The sequence below is a fragment of the Dermacentor albipictus genome, chromosome 6, assembly GCF_038994185.2.
Source record: "Dermacentor albipictus isolate Rhodes 1998 colony chromosome 6, USDA_Dalb.pri_finalv2, whole genome shotgun sequence".
NCBI lineage: Eukaryota > Metazoa > Arthropoda > Arachnida > Ixodida > Ixodidae > Dermacentor > Dermacentor albipictus.
This window is the reverse complement of record NC_091826.1, coordinates 11576570-11597155: the sequence shown is the minus strand read 5'-3', so window position 1 is coordinate 11597155 and position 20586 is coordinate 11576570. Positions and strand designations below refer to the sequence as shown.

The 20586-nt window shown below is 46.2% G+C and overlaps 1 protein-coding gene across 1 annotated transcript in view; it reads right to left on the bottom strand.

Moving 5' to 3' along the window:
• LOC135914259 (uncharacterized) overlaps positions 1-20586 on the bottom strand; it is a 68106-nt gene that overhangs the window by 28365 nt on the left and 19155 nt on the right. The window contains exons 4-10 of the mRNA XM_070541442.1: positions 19308-19473; positions 17941-18118; positions 15619-15734; positions 10138-10297; positions 9249-9512; positions 7775-7981; positions 5130-5685 (exon numbers count right to left, since the gene is read on the bottom strand). Coding sequence (XP_070397543.1) covers positions 5130-5685; positions 7775-7981; positions 9249-9512; positions 10138-10297; positions 15619-15734; positions 17941-18118; positions 19308-19473 — 1647 coding nt within the window. The remainder of the gene's footprint in view (positions 1-5129; positions 5686-7774; positions 7982-9248; positions 9513-10137; positions 10298-15618; positions 15735-17940; positions 18119-19307; positions 19474-20586) is intronic.

The window sequence follows — 20586 nt, the reverse complement described above, 5'->3', positions numbered from 1 at the left end:
GACTTGCGCTGTTCACTGTCGTCGCTGGAGCATACACTCGATCCCACAGGAATGTGTGCTTCGCCTTAGAAAAATTTATTATTGAGTCAAACCGATTGCATTGATGACCGTATTATTCTTTTCATTCCTCCTTTATTGCCTCATTTATATATTATAGATAATAATCTTTTTCCTCTTCATAGCATGACAGTCTACTGAACTCTTTCGATTTTTCCTCGCCTAAATTCATGTAACAAAATTATAGATTTTTACCTCCATTTTCTGAACACATAAGCAAAGTCTGCCCGACTCTTGGCCAATCCACGCGAGTGGGTAAGCGCCAAACTCATCAAGGACATCATCATCATCATATCACGAGATCATCAGCCATATAGTTCGGTGAAGACGACGGAGGTTCTGTGTATTATGTCAATATGCCGCAAAGTTAAGGAGCCCTGTTTCACTGCCTTTGCCTTGATGTTGTGCACACTAATCACTTTCTTTTTATTCATCGTGTAAGTTCAGCGTGGTGCGCTGGCGCGGCGGGTAAAAAACCATGCCCTCTTTTTGTTAGATTAATTGTACGTTTTGTGCCCAGTAGAGGTATATCTAATCTCCCAACAGTCTCCAGACGTCATACTATTACAATAAACACGCTTGTCAGCTGATCAGAACTTTCATTGAAACAGCTACAGGTCTTTTCGATTGGCTAGACCTTCCCTAAGTGATGGATTTGCTGTTTTCATTTCGTAAAAGTTATGTCATAAAGTAAAAATTTCACATAAAGCTTTATCTTCCGAGTGTGAAATCTTAACATTAGAAATAACTATTCCAGGTTGCTCTCTCTCTTTCTTACTCCCTCTCCCCCTCCCCATGTGTAGGGTAGCAAACTGGACTCAATCTGGCTAACCTCCCTGCCTTTCCTTCCTCCCTTCTTTCTCTCTTCTCTTTCTCTCTACTTTCCCGCTGGGGTACAACACTTACGCTCACTTGATGTCGTAGTGATCTATTACAAAAAGAACATATGGTTTGCGGGTAACTTAAACCCACACCATGTGTCATGGCGTTTCCGCACTGACTCCTCTGGAATACGTTTATGAGATTGGGCTAATGTTAACAATGTTACATATTCAAATACTAAATTTGCCCTTTTTGTGCGTTCGCAGTCGCGATCTGTCTTAGATGTGACATTTCCTAGCTCAGACGTTTTCATCTCTCCTTGGGCTGTGGTCGATGACGCCACTAATAGTGACCACCGTCCGACTGTGATTATTATTAACAAGCCCCCAATTTCTTTAAATAATCATGCGCGGACATTTCTGGACTATTCAAAACGTAAAAGTACTTTACAGTCAACTTTGCCTTTTATGACAGGTATCGAAACAGATATTAAAGTGACGAACCTTCGTGCAGTTTTGAAACGTACCATTAAACAATCAGTTTGTAGTATCATCAACAAAAGGTGGTACTGAATGTCCATGGAGGAATAATAATTGTGCATGAGATTATAGACACCGGAAAGTTGCATGGAAGAAACTTTTTTTGAAACAGAGCCCTTCTGTATTGAGTAACTATAAGTAGGCTGCTTCAATGTAAAAAAAAAAAAAAAACAATTTCATTAACGAAAATAATTGCGATGAAAAACGCTGCAATTTTTCTAATCGAAAGTGGTAATAAAAAAGCACCGTTCAGGTTTCTTCGCTTTCGCAAGGCTATTCCAGCGCACATAGATATTGACACAGTTATTCGGTCACCAAAATAATTGTTTGAATCATTCAGTAAAATTGCTTTAGGTATAGAAAAGCACTTTACAGCTCAGCTGCAGGCAAACTTTGTAGAGGCTCTGTCCGGGGATGATTTTATAGAGATAACAATGGAAGAACTTGAGCACGTTGTTCGGCTGCTCCTTGGCCCAGCTCCGGGTCCAGATGGCACTACAAGAAGCATGTTGAAGATATTTGACCTGTTCCCGCAAGACCACTCTAATATAGTTAACTACTGCCTCATGAACCGATGAATTTCTCCTGGCTGAAAACTTGCAAAAATAATCCCACTGATTAAAAAAATAGGGAGCGTGAATGCATATAGGTAATACAAGGCCAATCGCACTAACTTCGAATGTTATGAAATGAATACAAAGGCTATTGCACATTCGTATCACGATATAGTTAACGGATAATACCTTATTTAGCCCCTGTGAGATTGGATTTAAACTCGGGTGCTCGATGTGGTACGCGCATGTCGACTTAGAGGGACGCATCAAGCTCGGTAGGAGTTCCCCAGGGTTCTGTACGTTTTCATATTTTGTTTAACATTTTACTAAGCTCAATTCCATTGTGCGACAACGCATAAGACTATGCCTATGCAGACGACACAGCATTCTTCGAGTCTGCGAGTGATATTCACTCATTGCAAAGAACACTACAGTCGTACTTGAGAACGCTAGAAGATTGGTTTGCGGATATTCGAATGTTGCTTAATGTTAAGAAAAGTTAAGTTCCTTGATGGTTTTTCCTTTTTTTCTTTCAATGTACCGGGTAATATCTCTCTCTAGTGCTGTCAGGAAATAATTCCACAAGTTGACTTTATCAAGTATCTATTTGTAATATATGATGCAGCTGAGCTGGCAAAATCACATTGATCATATTAAATTTAGAGTAACACGCGCTGTTGGCATGATAAGAAAATTTGTCTGACATTGCTCTGGGCTACGTAGGGACACTGATAATGATTTATCGTATGCATTTATACGTTGGGCCGACACTGGAATTTTGGTGCGTGCCATTATCTGGTTAACCAACATACAAGATTAACCCCTCGTTCTCCTGAAGAGGGAGGCTCTTCATAATCGCCTTGGTTTACCAAAATTTGTCGCTAACAATATTTTATATCAAGAAGCTCGAATGCGTACTCTTCCCTGGAGATTCCGCATTCTAAGATAAGCACCTATTTCAACGTTTACGATTCTTCAATGTGGCGATCACAATTTGCTTTTATTAATGAAACGAGGACATCTTTCGATGACAGCATTGGTCCCGCTCACATACACCTCACGTTTTGTTTGTTCAAGCTGAGCTAGAGCCATCAAACGTTAATGCACGCGAAGTCATTTGCCCTGACGAGACCTTGCCTAATATAAAGGTTGAATTTGTGGATACATTTTCATCCTATGCCAAACTTGTGCGCACTACATATTTAAATAGAATGTTACGAGATCTTTTAAAGCAATTGGGAATAGTTAATGTGATCGCCACTGGCGCATGAACTGAATGACGAGAAAGCGAGTGTAGCTATTTTTTTTACCCGAGTCACTAACCTGATAATACGCACTATGCCTTCCGAATTTTACACCGATATCTCTGGCTGAACTATCAGCAATTATTCTAGCTCTTCGAAAACTTCCTTTTTTTTATTCAACAGTAGCAATAGTGACTGATTCACTCAATGTCAGTATGCACATCACTCACTTCACCTTCAGATACTACTGTAGGAAATACATTTAAATCATTAGTCCCTCGAAACTTAAGTCTGGTGCGATTAGTATGGGTTCCAGACCACCATGGTATATCCTTAAATGAAATGACTGACACAATTGCGCGTATATCTCTTGATGGACCAGTTATGCCCGTTATGCCTACCTCGGCTTACATCACTGCGGCTAGGTTTAGAAAGTCTTGCAAAACTGAAAAGGTCGATGGCGTAATTTAATCATTCGCTTTTTTCATTAAACAAGAAGTGGTGCTCCACAAGCAACTCAGAAAAAAAAAGAAATTTCCATAACAAAGTTATGCTGCCGCATCCCACCATTAAATTTTTACCTGTAAATGCGCGGTCTGGCATCGACCCCTCTGTCTTACCTGCCAGACTGAGAACATTGACAATTCTTTACTAACATGCCATCGATTAAAAAAATTACAGGAATAGATAAGAATTTTCAATCCGGAAATTCAGTATTTCTTTAAATACTCATAGTATATCCTCTCCTCCAGGGCTTCCTCATTGGGCTTTAGCCAAAGGAAAATCCGCTAGGCCGTTTGCGACTACCTCTGTGACACAAGAAGGCTACCATGTTAAGTCTCGAAAGCAGTAATGGCATAGCTCATTAAATCGTTGATCGTGTGTTTCAAATCATTCTAATACCACCAAAAATACCAATTTGCTGTTTATATATACTTATTTTATTTATATATAGGCCAAGTAAATCTATTTCCTGATTATAAGTTCTACCTCACCCTGACTTACTTTTTCGTTTGAGTTTTTCTCTCTCTCCTTTCCCTTTAACCGCCGGCTTCTTGGTCAATCCCTCATAGTGGGTAATCAAGTAAACGCCACAAGCAAGCAAGCAAGGAGGAAAGCGAGCAAGCCGGCAGGGGGCGGGGGGGGGGGGGGGGGGTACATGTAGGGCGCTGTCAACCACCCATTGTCACTCAGTAAGATACCCAGTTACTTGTCGGGCAACTTCCATCAGCGTGAGAGGTACGATCATGTGCTGAAATATTAGGGATGCATTCATGTAGTTATGGCATTTATTGTCCTTTTTTCCATTTTATGTATCATTGTTTAGGCGTGCGGAGGTGTCACTTTTGGTTGTTCTATTCACGATTATTTTTAACGGAAATTTTTCTTCTAGAAGTACATTTGAGTATCCGGAATTATGCTGCTTCCAGTCCCGATATGCGAAATCTTTGCGATATTCGTACTCTGCGGGATAGCCTCACCAATGCGTACTTTACTACCGTAAAAACCGGACTATAGGTCAACCCCCCGACTAACCAATCCTAAAAATGAAAAAAAAAATTCAATGGCAAAAGTACTGAAAGACACCCTTACCTTGAAACAAATGCGACTCAGCAGGTTGCACAATGGTCACAGTATTTATTTAAATGCTGCTCGCATGTGCACCTGGCTAAGTTTTTAACAGCATCGCGCGACCATCGACCCGCGTGCTTGTCAGCACCTTATTAACGGCGCTGAGCGGCGAAACAAACGAGATACGCGCATGTGTACACATGCGCTTACTTTAGCTATTTCGCCGCTCCGTGCCGTGATGATAAGGTGCTGACAAACACGCGGGTCGATGGTCGCGCGATGCTGTTAAATATTGGCCGGGTGTGCCATACACAGAAGGACACAAAGTGCGCAAGCACTACTCCGAATCAGAGTCGCCCGAACTAGAGTCCGATGACGAGTGCTTCTCGCTGCCCACGTCCCATAGAGCATTGTCCTCTGTGCCGTCCAGCGCGTTGCTTGTGCAGCATTTTCTGAAAGACTTGCGCACCATCTCTTCGGGGAGAGATTTCCACGCCGACGACACCCAGCCACAAACAGTCGCAAGCGGTGGACGTCGCAGGCGGCCGGTGGGGGTAGTCGGGTTATCGCCCAGCATCCATTCATTATAGAGTTCGCGCACTCTATCTTTAAACGGCTTATTTAGCACAACGTCTAGTGGCTGCAGCACAGATGTCAGTCCACCAGGGATGACCACGAGGGCCGTCTTGCCGTCGCACAGGGCCCGCTTTACGTTGGCTGTGAGGTGGCCTCGAAATGAGTCCAGAACGAGCATGTTCGCTCGCTCAAAGAGAGCACCAGGTCGCCGCTTCCAGACGAGCCGGACCCACTCCAGCATCAACGATTCGTTCATAAAACCGTTTTCATTAACCCGGACGATGACGTCGCGTGGGAATTCCTCTTTCGGCAATGTTTTTCCTTAAAAAATGATGAAAGGGGGCAGCTTCTTCCCATCAGCTGTACATGCGAGCATCACAGTGAACTGCGAGTGCTCGTTGCCCGTTGTTAGAAGCTTGATTTGCTTGCCTCCTTTCTCGGAAACAGTCCGGCTTGAGGACATATCGAACCACACTGCATGGCGTTTCGTCGGCGTTTCCTATCTGTCCTATCATGTAGTCGCGTTGCTGCCGAAGCGCAATTGCATATCGCTGAAACTCGATTAGCTTGTCCTCGAATTCTTCGGTGAGTGTCTGACACACAGAAATACGGCGCCGTAGTGCAAAGCCCTTCCTCTTCATGAAACGCCGCACCCAGGATGGCGAGCCCTTGAATTGCGCCCTCGTCAGTCCAGAGGCGCGCGCGATCTCTACCGCTTTGAAACGGATGGATTCAGCAGTCACAGGCAGCGATCTTGCACGAAGCTCCCGCACGAAATCCGCAACCTTGTTTTCATGTTCTGGATACGCTGCAGTCCGCCCACGAAATGAAGTTTTCTTTTGGTTGCTGCAAGCAACCAAAAGCTGCTTCTGCTTCCGCCAGTACCGAATGCTTTTTTCCGACACTCCAAATTCGCGCTGTGCCGCCAGGTTGCCGTTAGCTTCCGCGTACTCGATCGCCTTTTTCTTGAAGGCGACGGTGAATTGCCGTCGGCTTCCGCTCATTTTTAAACAAAGTGTGAAACAATGCAAACGCAAAATGACGGTGCTACAATGTCGCCACGCCACGCCGCGCTGCTGCTGATGGCAATGGCGGCTGTTTACTTTATCCGCCCATTGTTGCAAGACTTCCGTAGTTTTTCCGCCAATGTCCGGTATATTAATCGGGGATCGACTTTTCGCGATGGTTTTTTGCAAAAAAGTTCGACCTATATTCCGGTTTTTACGTATGTCTGCCGCGTAAGCCGATAATTGGCTCCAAGCACTTTTCACCCTTCCCCTTTCTGAACGCGGGTAATCTAAAGCTATCTGATGAAAAGAAAACGTTCGTCACATCGCATTGCATATAAAATCGAGAATGTCCCAGTTTATCACGTTGCAGCAAGCACTTCGAGTCGCTGTTTAAACCACCTTCTGCATCGGCCCATATTACAGTCCTTTCCTTCGCAGCAAAGATCGTTACGTATATGGTCTGTGCGATAGCGTTCCTCGTCCGGGAATTGGCCCATGTCATAATGAAACAGGTTGTCGCTTTTTATGACCGGAACACACAAACACACACACACACACACACACACACACACACACACACACACACACACACACACACACAGCCAGCTAACAGCAAATTCACATAACATCGATTCCTACAGTGTTTGGGTTGCACCTTTTTAAAGAAAATGCTTATATGAATGTCGTAGTTGACTGGATTGATCCCTTTGTTGCCTTTCGCAAAATAAATCGCATAAATCCTCATAGGAACGATCATGGCAATGATGGGAACAACTACTGGGCTGGGCTGGAGGCAAAGGCAATTTTCAAATTTTATTTGCATGAACGTTACCTATAAATCTGATCACTAAATGCCCAAACGTCAATACGAGCGCGTACTTATTGAAGCTATGAACATGGCTGTTACCTTCATGTGTGTGAATACGCACTTTTAAATAGCCCCGATACGCGAGTTTGTACGTCCGCTTAGAGCGCTCCCGCGCAACGGTGCGGAGTATAGAGGGGCCACAGCTACCAAGTTCAGGTTGTGGCTTCGCGTCCACGTGGCTTCCAGTACTTATGAGCATGGCCTCTGATATCTAGCAATATTGGTTTCAGGGGCAATGTCAATATGGCTAATGTTCAGTTCAATATCGAACAAATACTGATTTCACTGCTTCGCAGCAGCGCACTGCTCTGGAAAGAAGTGCAGTCGTCCGCGCAACGGACGTCGCGGGATGACGAGCCGCGAACAGCGGGCGTCTCCGTTCACACGAACGAGGAGTTCGCGACGCCGAAGAAGAGGCCAGACACGATAGGGTGAGCGTGATCGCGCAGCGTCGTTTTAATAGTGTCGTTTAAAGAGAGCGCGCGTATGTACAAGAGTGGGGGGTGCGTTGCACGGCGAGGAGGAGGCTAGCTTCGCAGGCGGAAGGCGACCGCGGCGAAGACGAGGAAGACGGCGCACCAGGCGCCCGAGACGACGAAGCCGAGCCAGACTTCGGTGTGAGTGATGCCCCAGCCGCGAGACAGGATGCAGCGCAGCGACTCGGTGGGGATGGTCTGCGGCAGGCCGTAGCTCAGGTAGCGCATGTAGTACGGCATCGCCTGCGTCGGCCACACCACGCCTGCGATGCGGAACGGTGGTTACTCACGTGGTTGAACACAACGGGTCGAGTCCCAACCTAGTCGGCACACACAGCGCTGTGCGTAAAATGATCCGATCCGATGTAAGACCAGTCGGACGAAAAGGCCTGTCCGACAGCTTTCCGACACTCGGAACAGCCATATTATTGCAATTATATGGACACTCGAGGCCAATTTTCGCAGTCGTCTTTGCCATGAGGCTCCGCATATACTGTATGCTTATCCGTACCGTATATGAAGGTTATATTGCTACACTGTCCAATCACTAAAGTTGCTCTTACCAGGTCTTACGTTCTAGACTAAATTATTCCTCAGAAATTTTGAGAATGACAGCCCGCAAACAAATGTCATGAAATGTAACGTTCGCAGCGCCTGCCCCTTATTGTAAACATTCTCAGACCATTAAATATCGAAAGTGCAAAACAGTGTAAGTGCTCAAACCAAGAAATTTTACTGGCGTGCTTCGTTACAGGCAGTGTGGCGGCGCCTGTGCGATGTCATTACAAGCCCTACATGGCGTGTTAAAGCTTTCATAAGGGTGCGAGAAATTTTGGCGCACCAACGTATGTCACGTCCGCGTTATTCATACCCGCGTACAGTTTGAACACCATCCGAGAAGTTCAAGCACACCGCTTGACCTCGCTATCGCAGTCAGTGCTTTGGGGTGAAACTGCAAATTTTTGTTATTAGCTGTCGGACGAATTGGACGGTTTTCGACGCACACTGCAGGAGAACCTCAGCTATTGCATGAGTTAAGTCGAATTTTATCGCTACTATATCTTGAAACAGATTATAAACATTTTGGATGCGGTTGATGTACCTAGTCGCACGTCGGTTAGCACGTGAAATATTACCGTCTGTCTACTGCTCTGCTCTGGAATACCGAGGGCCGACAGGAAAAGAGCGCGGTTGGTTCGCTGCGCTGAATGGTCCACAGAGCGGTACGAAATGTTTAGCTAGCCTAAGCAGAATGGTCCATATGCGTCGAATGGCCTTTATGAGGAGACGAAATAGAATGCTGGGCTAAGCTATATCCCGGTATTTTAAACTGGCGGAGTAGCTATACATTTCGACAGCCCATTTGCTCGCGAACATGTAGCTTGTCCATATGACGCACTGCGCAGGGCCAGTTTATAGGCTATGAAGTGCTCACTGACCTCCCGGTATACGTTTCACGCGCTGCGCGTGTACAGACGATACCGTGAGCTGATCGTCGACATCGAAAGGGGGAAAAGGAGTGAGACTGACCACTGAGCAGCAGGTTCGGGTAGAAAGAGCCGAGGGCGAGCATGATGGCCGAGTTCTCCTCAACACACATGGAGGAGATGACGAGGCCGTAGATCATGCCACAGCAGCCCTGCAGCAGTGTCAGAAGCACGACCCACACGAAGGGGCCCCGCGACGGGATCTCGAACACGATGAAGGTGAAGACCAGCAGTCCTGCCACTTGCACGAACATCACCAAGAACTGGCAGATCACGTGCGACAGGATCACCTCGAACGGCCGTACGCCTGCATACGCCGAGCGCGAAGCCAGCGTCAGTGCAATGATGATAATGATTCGCTTCACGCTAGCTGCTAGTGAAGTTTTACGTGCCAAAATTACGATGAGGCACGGCGTAGTGCACGGAGGACTCTGGGTGCATGGTAAAGAAGCCCAGGTGGTCAAAATTAATCTTGTGCACATGAGTTTTTGCATTTCGCCCCCATCGAAATGCGGTCGCCTCTAGCGAAGGCCTTTCAGGACGTATCTGAGCCTTAAAACAAGTCAAGATGACCCTGTAAGCATGACAGTGAACAAGACAGTCTGGCGCACTCAATATATTTCGGGAAGCCCGAGGCTGATCAATTTAAACATTCTGCCATAGCAAATGCCCCACGCGTTATTCCACAGATTTGCAAAGTTAAGCCATGATGACATGCTGCGTATGGAAAATTGCCTTCAAGTACCAGTCATTTTTCAATTCTTTAATTTCTGATGTCTGCTTGTGGCTTTCAGGACATTGACGTCAAAAGTGTCTTACTACAGCGTTTGAAAAAGTTACAACGTATTAAAGTTCTTATCGGGGCCCTGTTTGCACACACATCACGACATAGACGAAAAAAAAAAAAGAGTCGAGGAGAGAAGTGTACTCACCGGCCACCCAGCTTCTCTCAAGGAGGCCCTCCTTTTGCTCGGATACTATGGAAATGGCTGTGAGGCCTACGGCCATGATGTAAGTGATGCTGATGATGATTCCAGGAGCCATGAATTCTGTGAAGCTAGGCTTGTCCACGCCGTAGATGGGGGCTTTGATCTGCAAGCAACAGCGAAGAATTGTAGTATGTAGTGCTTATTTAAGAAATAGACACCCGGCTACACCCAAGCCTGATGAAAGTCGTTCCACCTTGTAGGAATTCAGAGGAGAAAAATAATTGTGCCGTTCCCACGGACGGTGGGAATTGATGTTATGCGAATGATTTTAAATGTAGCTGGGTATAAGGAATTGTTTGGTGTTCCGCAAAACGTCAAGAGGTGTTAATGTCACGCATGCAGGCATGCCATGTCATGCCATATGAATTATATCCAGGTAAAGAAACGACCACGACGGCATCACGACCACTTGCCCATACATAGTGGTCCAAGCTAATAAGGAACTTGGGCTACTGGATCTGCCTGAATGAGGCAAAGAATGCTTTTCATTAAAACGACCCGGAAGACACAAATGGAGGAAGAATATTGACACAGCTCAAAACTATTTCCTAGTTTTGAGCTGTATCCTCCACGTGATTTGTGTTTATTCAGACTATACAACTATAGAGCCAGAGATGCAATCCTTTGGTCCTTACTGGCCTTTATTTCATTTCATTTCAAATTAGATGTGGGATTCAAACTCCAGAAGCTACACAGAGGGTTACAAAGGACGCCGTTGTAGACGGCCCCGGGTTATTTGTCTTTTTTTTTTTCACCAACTGGGGTTCGGCAATCTGTATAGAAAGCATGGTACACGAGCGTTCCTGCACTCCACCTCATCGCAATTTGGGCGCCGCGGCAGGAAATCTAACACGGAACCTCGTTCATAGTAGCTCAACGCCATAAAGACCAAGCTACAGTGGCGGATATCTTAGTTTTGTATTTTTGTCACCATTTCACACGTATATTTCTGTCTGAAATGTAAGCAAATATGCATTCAAGTGTATAGGAAGCATAGAAGTGAGTGACTGAAATTCAAGTTCGTCTTCCCAGCAGGATGCGATATGAGGGCGCTGTTCAAGAACAGAAGAAGCAACTTTAGAAACAAAGCAGGAATGAACGCGCCCTAGGGATGCGTTCTTAGAAGACACGCCTTCTATAGAAATGTCCTTGTTCGGAGTAGTCGGATAAAACTGTGTGGAGTATTCAACTCGCAGGCTTTGTAAGAGTGGTCTTCAACAAACTCCTGCCACATGCTTTTGTACTGTCACACAGAGCATAAATGGAAACCAATAGGGAAGAGTTGTGCTTAGAACAGCGTCGGCAGAGCAGTGTTTTTCAAAACCGCGAGCTACATTACAAAAACGGTGCCGAATAAAACAACACACGAAGAAGGGAAACACGAGACAGCACGTAGGCGCACTAACAACTGAGTGTTTTATTTCTTGACATAGTAATATATAGCTGCTGTCAAAAAACAACAAGAACTAAACAGGGCAGTCATCTGCATCGCACAAAGAAGCGAAGATACAGAATAACATTATAAGAGTCACTCAAGATATGCCAGTTCCTTTGTCGAAAGCGAAACTGAGGCTTCACTGATACATTAAAGACCGCGCTTTTTTATCTCAAGCGCTTCCAATATCTCCCTTGCGAGTTGATGGTCAGCTCTGTACAGAACACTAGTTCTATCGAAATCTGGGATGCACTTGTGCGCCTTACAATGCGCACTTATATGACCGGAGAGCTCGTTTTCCATCTTATATCTATGCTCATGTAATCTGTCATTCAGACATCTGCCCGTTTGGCCTACATATGTTGAACCGCACGACAAGGGGACCGAATAAACTACTTTCTGTACACATCTGACATGTTTCTGCCCATGTTTTTTTGCGCACCCCTGTTTGTTTTCCCGATTTCCTGCGTTAACTTTGGCTTCACTTCACTTTGGTTTTAAGCGACATCTTTTTAGCTTCAAAAGACAACCTGTTAAAGCAGTGCATATCGGGGACAAATGTTTTGCAGATCTTTAGATTTGTCGATGACTTTTTAGTGTTCGTAGGTTGTGACAGTCCAGAATTAGAGACCCAGTCATCATTAGTATTGACAGAGTTTAAAACAGCCTTGCATCCTTTAACCCTGACCCGTGAGCTCCCGGCTGATAACTGTTTAAGATATTTAGATTTAGAGTTAACTTTTTCATCGTGTCATGTGTGCTGGCAGTTCAAGCCAAGGGCTGGCAAACCTGTCCTCTCCTACCATTCAGCTCATTCAAAAGTAATAAAACGAGGCATCATTCAATCATGTTTAACCAACGCATTTAACAAGTCACGCGTGCATCACCTGCAAAGCAGCTGCAAGCAGGTCAGCCGCCTCAATGGGGCAAGTTATCCTCACCATGTGATCGTATCTGTTGCGGAAAAAATGCTCAAACAGCTCAAGCATCCTAGCGCTGTAAACCAGGGTCGAGCAGGCCCTTCTGAAACCAGGATTGCCATTATTCCATATGTTCACGGCATATCGCACAATCTCAAAAAAGTAGGTACACGATCTGGTGTACGTGTTATATTTTCCGCTCCGAAACGTCTTGGGTTGATGTGTGCCAAAGTGAACGCAGGAAATCGGGAAAACAAACAGGTGTGCGCAAAAAAACATGGGCAGAAACCTGTCAGATGTGTACAGAAAGTAGTTTATTCGGTCCCCTTGTCGTGCGGTTCAACATATGTAGGCTAATCGGGCAGATGTCTGAATGACAGATTACATGAGCATAGATATAAGATGGAAAACTAGCTCTCCGGTCATATAAGTGCGCATTGTAAGGCGCACAATTGCATCCCAGATTTCGATAGAACCAGTGTTCTGTACAGAGCTGACTATCAACCCACAAGGGAGATATTGGAAGCGCTTGAGATAAAAAAGCTCGGTCTTGAATGTATCAGTGAAGCCTCAGTTTCGCTTTCGACAAAGGAACTGGCATATCTTGAGAGTGACTCTTAAAATGTTATTCTGTATCTTCGCTTCCTTGTGCGATGCAGATGACTGCCCTGTTTAGTTCTTGTTTTTTGACAGCAGCTATATATTACTATGTCAAGAAATAAAACACTCAGTTGTTAGTGCGCCTACGTGCTGTCTCGTGTTTCCCTTCTTCGTGTGTTGTTTTATTCGGCGCCGTTTTTGTAATCATGCTTAACCAACTAGCCCACCAACACATGCTCAGTCGCGAGCTACAAACATTTGCTAGAGACAGATTTTAAAGCGCTCCAAAATGAGAACTCGGTAGTAAACCTGGTTATTTTTTTCTACTTGTAGCCCGAATAGCACAAGGACGTAGAACAGGGACACACCGGTGCTACACGTAGCGCCTGTGTGTGTCCCTATTATTGTACGTCCTTGTGCTATTTGCGCTGCAAGAAAAATCTGCGAAATGTTACACCAACAAGCCCCAAATATCTACACTGATGTAATGCACCTGGTTTTAAGTCTAACGGCATTTGAGCATAATAAAGTTTAGCGGGAATTCTTGTGGCCGTAAAAAGTTAAAGGGTGTTCTCAAGCACTTAAGATTGAATGCAGCACGTCTTAACGATCACTAAGTTTTCTTACCGATAATTTTTATAGAATATCCGCGTTTCCATTAGTGACGAAATGTGATATATAGGAAATATAGGAAATGCAGGAAGCGCATGGGTGCGCCGATTTGTGGCTATGGACAGGTGAGCACGAAAAACATCTCTGTAAATATGTTGTAATGTCAACTTGAACACCCACCGCATTAGCGTTTTGTCATTGGCGAATTCTTTATCCTAGTTTTTGGTTTCATTTACAGATCTTGATGGCTACATGTTAGAAATGTTTGCGCGAGAACTGTGTGGATGCAAGATTTTCTCCGGGTAGTGCGACTACAGTGCACGTAGCGCGTATTGAAGAAGGTGTAAATAGAATCTTGTACGATAGCATTTTCATCTGCCATCTACCTTTCCTTTCCCTTCTCTCCATCTTCTGGCCCCCCTCTCCTCCTTTAGCTTCATTAAAACGACCTCCTCCTGTACCATGCATACAAAGTACGCAAAGCCATCTTTCGTTCTGTACAGACGTTACGCAAAACTCTACCGGAGGGTTTTCTCGCTCATCTCTTCGCAGAACTCTCACTGCCTATATTGAAGGAGCCAATAAATCTGGTGGAGGTCGGTGCTCAAGGCAGCACTGTAGCGGACAGAAGAGGGCAGCATCAGCTTGCCTCTGTCAAGCTCAGTGTCTTGTGCAGAAATGTCCGGTTGGTCATCTTTTCCGATGTTGGACGTAATATTCGACGTATACGAAAACGACTACCACCTGAATTTCGCCCAGTGTTCATAGGTGTAAATTTTAACTTAACACCGAAGACTGTGCGGTTCCATAAATACATGCTGAGCTAGAGCATGGCGGACGCAGAAGAAAAACAGTGGCTGGGGTTCAACGTGGCTTGAACCTAGTTATACGAGCGAAAGCGATGCTAGGCATGGTTAGACACGGTTCTTCAGTGCTTCTCGGCGAGCTATATCGGCAGGATGCTCAGACTAAACCCGGCGCCTGCGGCGAAGAGTTGACGCGCTCGCACCGGCGCGTGCTTCATCCATGGCGAGACTGAGCGAGCAAGCGCAGACGAAGCAACGGTTAAACCCTCGTCTGGTCCCATGGTACACAGCGGCGATGCTCGAGCGAGTGCAGCTGCGACGCTTCTCCGCAGCAGATCAGGTGACGTGACGTCACACCTTCACACATGCGCGCCGGCGACTGAAGGTCAAACGCGCGCCGAGATTGACCTAGGGAGTCGTGCCTCGAGTATAGTAAAGCTTTCTACTCTAAAAATTGGAGTACGCTTAAGCTTCGCCTTTAAGAACGCGATGGCATTCAAAGATCCCTAGCTGCTTCTCCCGCTTCCCAGGTACTGCAGTTTTATGTAACCGCAATGTTTACCGGGAAACGCTGGCGGTGAACGCTATGCATGAAGGCGAGCATTCTGGTAAAAATGCGGCCCCTTGAGTAGGCTGATGCCGAAGGTAGTGCCACAGCCGTGCCCCCCAAAAAATCATCATTTTTAGGTTTCTGTTTAGCACTCTTAGTGTTTAAGTCTGAGAAGATTTAACATAAAGGGCACGCGCTGTCGGTGTTTTTTGTTTCATGACATTTGTTTGTGGGCTGTCATTCTCGAAATTCCGAGGAATAACAGTCAAGAATGCAAGACAAGGTACGCGCAACTTTAGTGATAGTATGATGTGGCAATATAACTCGAATATTCCCCGTGTCATATAACAAGGCGTGGCATGTACATATACATAAATATACACGGCAGTTCTCGCTCGCTAACGGACAGCTGCGCCGGCGCCGACACCGGACTTTCTGCGACACGCGGCCTTTGACGCTATCGCGTTAAAATAATGCGTGCACGAATGGCAGAAGCCTTACCACGACTGGTAGTTGGGCGAGAGCAGGGTTCTTGTTCATCCTGATTAAAATGTCTGCCGAGAACGAGCTGAACGCCTCGAAGATGGTCTTCTGCAGTGTGTACCCGATCTGTTGGTCTGTTGAGAGAAAAAGGCACAGTACACTTATGCACTTGGCTTCACGGGGCGAGGGATCACTCATCGACGCGCGGTTCATGCTGTCGCCACATCTCACGAGTTCAAAGCACACAGCGGAATATAGTACATTATATATAAAATAAACGGTGCGGCTTAACTTTCCAAAGCAGCTATATTGCTATAAGTGGGGCGCTCCCGTTTAATTTCGATCACATATAGCGTTCCTTGATGTGCATCCAAAGCCGCCGTACCCGAGCGTCCTTGCATTCCGCCCCCATTGAAATGCAATCGCCGCAGGCGGAAATCGAACCCACAACCTCGCGCTCAGCTGCAGAATGAGTCACTGTTATATAAAGAAAAGTTTTTAGCGCGTAATATCGATTTCGAATGCAACGACAATTGTGGCTCAGCGTATTAACAAACAGAGACTTAAACGCGTTTTCTTATTTTATTAGAAAGCTTGCGTTGCGGCGCAAACGCATACATCACGCGTACGTATTGTCGCCGATTCTCTGTCGTCGTGTGACGCGGAAGCGCCGTCACTACAACGCGACGATATGTACACAGAGTGCGTTCTCTTCAGTGAAGTCCCGCAGGGGCCTATATGCATGGTGGGGACTACAGTGGGGACCATACATTCACAGATGGTTAGCAGTTGAACACTCGTTCTATTATTAATTTGGCCGACATTAACCCATATGAGCCTCCGCGATAGCACATCACACACACGAGCACAAAAGACAAAAGTTATACTTCAGCTCGGTAACTCCGTACAGTGCAATGAAAGCTACGGGCCGCGCGTCAGCCAATCAGAACTAAGAACCAGAAGAAGCGCTCTTCCATTGTCCATCGCTGAGCGTCCTCTGCACGACGCCGACCGAATGGTAGCTTTATACGAAGGGGATTAGTAGCGCACTATGGGCGAACGGTTATGCAAAGCCGGCTGGCCCGACTGGCTGACAAGACCCCAGCTTTCACTGCACTAGCCGCGCTTGCACGAATGCGACAGCATCACGGTAATCACTTTGCGACAATTTTTGCATGTGTTGCATTCTTCTACGTCGGTTCTTGTACCACCACCGGGTGGAGGAGAGCACGCGGCGGCAGCCGTCTTTCTACCTCAATGCGACGCGCCAGCGTATACATGCAGCGCGTGAGACGACCTACACCGTCTCGAACTACCCTCTCCTGTCGCATCAATGCGTTTCACCTCGCATTACCGTCGTTTATACGAATGCGATGGTCAGAAATTTAAGGCGTATAAATAATTCGCGAGAATTTTGAATACGCTTGTCATTGAATATTAGATATTCGATAACATTCATCATGAACATTTTAAATATCCGAAACATTGATTAGCGTTTGTGCTGTTCCGAAGAACATCGAATGTGCATATTATAGACCAAGCGAGGGTAATTGCCGCCATACGATGAATTTGCAATGAGAAATGAGCTTCATAAACGTTAATACAACAATCGACAAGGTGTCTGAAGCCAGAAGGAACCAAGTGCCGCTAATGTATTATAGCATAAAATGTAGCGCTTGTGGAAACGCGCACACACGCACGTTTTTCTGCTCGTGGATCACAAACAAGGCCAACAGCATTATATGTATTCTTGTCCGAAAAATGTAACCCTTTCCATAGAAGAATTTTGATTCTAGCGAACATTTCTTCTTGCACGTGCGTGCCTTGTGTGTGAAGTGATGAATTGTGCCTATAACGCTCTCGCTGTGTTAAATTGGTACGGCTTGATTATTTCATAGGGTCATTACACCGCAAATTGTTATTTACTCATATTAGCGAGCTTTAGCGTGTCCAGTAATCGGGTATATGTAGGCAGATCAGGTAGCATGAGCGGGGGCGTAAACGTGAGCAAAAACGTTTCCGCGAAAAAAATTTCTGCTGTCACTGCAATGCATGCAGTGCCTTGCATTGGAGACTTCTTTCTCATTAGAATGCCATTGCATCACGCACCACAACTGTGTAAATAATATGCCGCTCCGGCCTGGGCCACATGATGGTGTGCAGCCTTCCGTAAATAATTAGAAGTGCAGAAGAATGCACCATTCCCATTGTAGCTGAACAGAAAGACGCACTGGCGGCGCGCACATACACCCTAGCGACAAATTATCCTCCTGAGCACTAAGCCGCCAAACTGTTGCACAATGCGTGGCTTCCGAGATGCGAGACAGTGCGCGCACTCACTGGTCATGTCCAGGTAGACGTTGATGCTGCTGTCCTCGATGGTGCGGTTGTCGGCGTTCACTCCCAGGAAGAAGCGGTAGTGCAGCGCCGCCGAGAAGTTGGCCCCGATGGCGATGACGCCCCACGAACTTCCCTTCCGCACCGAGTCTAGCGCCGAGTCGAGGTCCGGGTACGGAATCTGCGTCGATGAAGGAGAAGCATGGTGTCCGTGCGGCGAAATACCGGCAACAACGGGCAGAGAAAGTCGCTTGTAGTGGCCTTCTAACGTGTCGCCACATGAAATTATTTTGGTATCTATCTTATACCCTAGTAAAAAGGCGTAGACCATTTGGTAGTGGCTGCGAACATTCATGTGTTGTTATTTTCATTTTAACCCAGCAATGTGGGAAAATGCTGTTTTTAGAAGTTTCATTTTGCCGACTTGGCTTGTCAGTATACTTCGCCAGCCATCCTCTCCTTCGGGAGGTCTTTGTTGGAATGAAGCCGCAGGAACGTTTTCATCGAAGTTTACGACATCACTGGGGACACAAAACGATTACGTTAATAAATTTCCAAATTATCTTCATTTTAAATTTGTTTAAAAAGTAACAACTTTCTTCTAATTTTGGCGCCTTTTCTCTCTTAACCACACTAATATATAAATTTTATTTTGGTTATATTCGTATTTTAAAAAATTGGCAGTGGCTTAGCTCGGCTATGCCAGGATACACGCAGTGAAAGCTAAGGCATAGCATGGTTAGCCTTCGTTAGTTTTGATTGCAAGTCCAGGTTAGCCTGGTTGTCTAGCTATGTTGCGGCGTTTAGCCAGTCGTTAGGCGCGCTGTTCCTCTGTTTCCCGGGCGATTCGTTTCCGCTTCATCTGGTTCCGATGTCGATTCCAGGCCTCCTCCTGCTTATCAGAATTGTCGCCGTCCATACTGCCGCCTCAACTGTGGTTGCGGCGCACGCGAGCTCTCCTTTTCCATCCGCCGACGTGTTATCAGGCATGCGACGCAGCTGGCGAAGCGAGCGGAGGCGAACGCAACGACGAGGAACGCGGTGGGACGAGGAACGCAGTGGGACGCCATGTGCCTCCTCGGAGCACGGAAACGGAGAAATCGCAAGTTCGCGGCCAGTAAAGATTTCGCTTTAAGAGGCTGCTAACATTTACAGGAATGATTTTAGACAGACCATGGATTGTCTATCGACTATCGAGCATTCGCTCTTATCTGCACTTGTTCGCTCATCCGCATTCTCTCCGGCACCGCACTTTCGCTCGTTCACATTCAAGTGGGATCGCTGCGTTTTGCCTGCACCAAAACTGACCGCAATGACGTAAAGCCGTCGTGGCATCATGTCTTGCAGTCTGGCAAGGGAGGCGTCGTTACCTGACTTAGCGTAGTGTTGTCTATCCGCTGCAGGAAGGCCACCGACAGGAGCGGATGTGTCTCCTGGTTGACGATGGCCACTTGCAGCTCGAACGGGTCAGACCCGATGCATAAGCAGAACAGCACCACTTGTATCGACGGCACAAGGAATGTGAACAGCAGCACCCTGAAACAATGCAAGAAAACAGCTTGCTCAGTTTATTTTTCTGTGCTGTCTGAAGGCGCGTCTAGGTGAAAGAGTATAATGCGACTAGTTTTTGTACAAACATTAAAACATAACATTGCGTGGCCGCCTTATACCGATACCGGCTCGTAAGATTCACGCCAAAGAGGAAGCTGAACAGCACTCAGCCGCGGGGCTAGCTTTTTCCAAGTTCTGTAACGTGGTGGCACGATAAAGCTGTGGGCGCACCAAACCATTAATTTACACACTACATTCCTACCTTGAGCGCATAGCGCTCTGGAAAAGGCGTCTGGTCACTGTATTTTTTTGAAGTGAAGCTGCTAGAACCTCGCTGGGTTTCTTTTGACGTCCGCACATTCGCCGAGCTGAGGTTGGCTAGGGTGCCTCGATGTTCTCCTCGCCCGCCACTCCGTACAGAGTGGAGGCAACCGCGCCCTATACTACGGCGTTGGCCACGCGAATCGCGGAAGCCGCAGTAGACGACTTCGGCGGACGCGGTGTAGGGACGCGTTGCGGGCACTCGTGTGAGGTTTGACTACTTTACTGGCCTTCCCCCAGCTCCGCTGGTCTCTGGTGTTTGCGACGGCAGATCCACGCATAATGTTTTTCTTCGGTTTACTTTTTCTTTCTATCTATACTAATGCGTAAATTGGTTTCTCTGGCAGTTGACACCCTTTGCAGTGCATCCGACCGAGAGAACTTTAATTTCATCAGCCGAATGAATTTTTTTCCAATGATTACCACACAATGCTCCTTTATATGACAACATTTTCGTTCGTATTTAGAATCTGTAGAGACGGAGGAATTATCTAGCTGGTCGGTTCATTGGCTGGTAAGTTTTGATACCTCAAAGCTATGCCTGAGGAGTAGGGACATTGTAGGCGAGGGATTCGAGTTCATTTCGACAACCTGCTTGGCCGGGTTTGATGATTAATTGGAATGATCACTACAGCACGAGGAAAATGACGGACAAGTGGAGAGTAAGAAATCTGGCTTCGAATTGATTTAGCTGACATGGCGCAGTGAATGTATGTGTGAATGTACTATAGTGTACTATACTATATAGTACTAGAAGCACTGTATGTGTGAATGTAC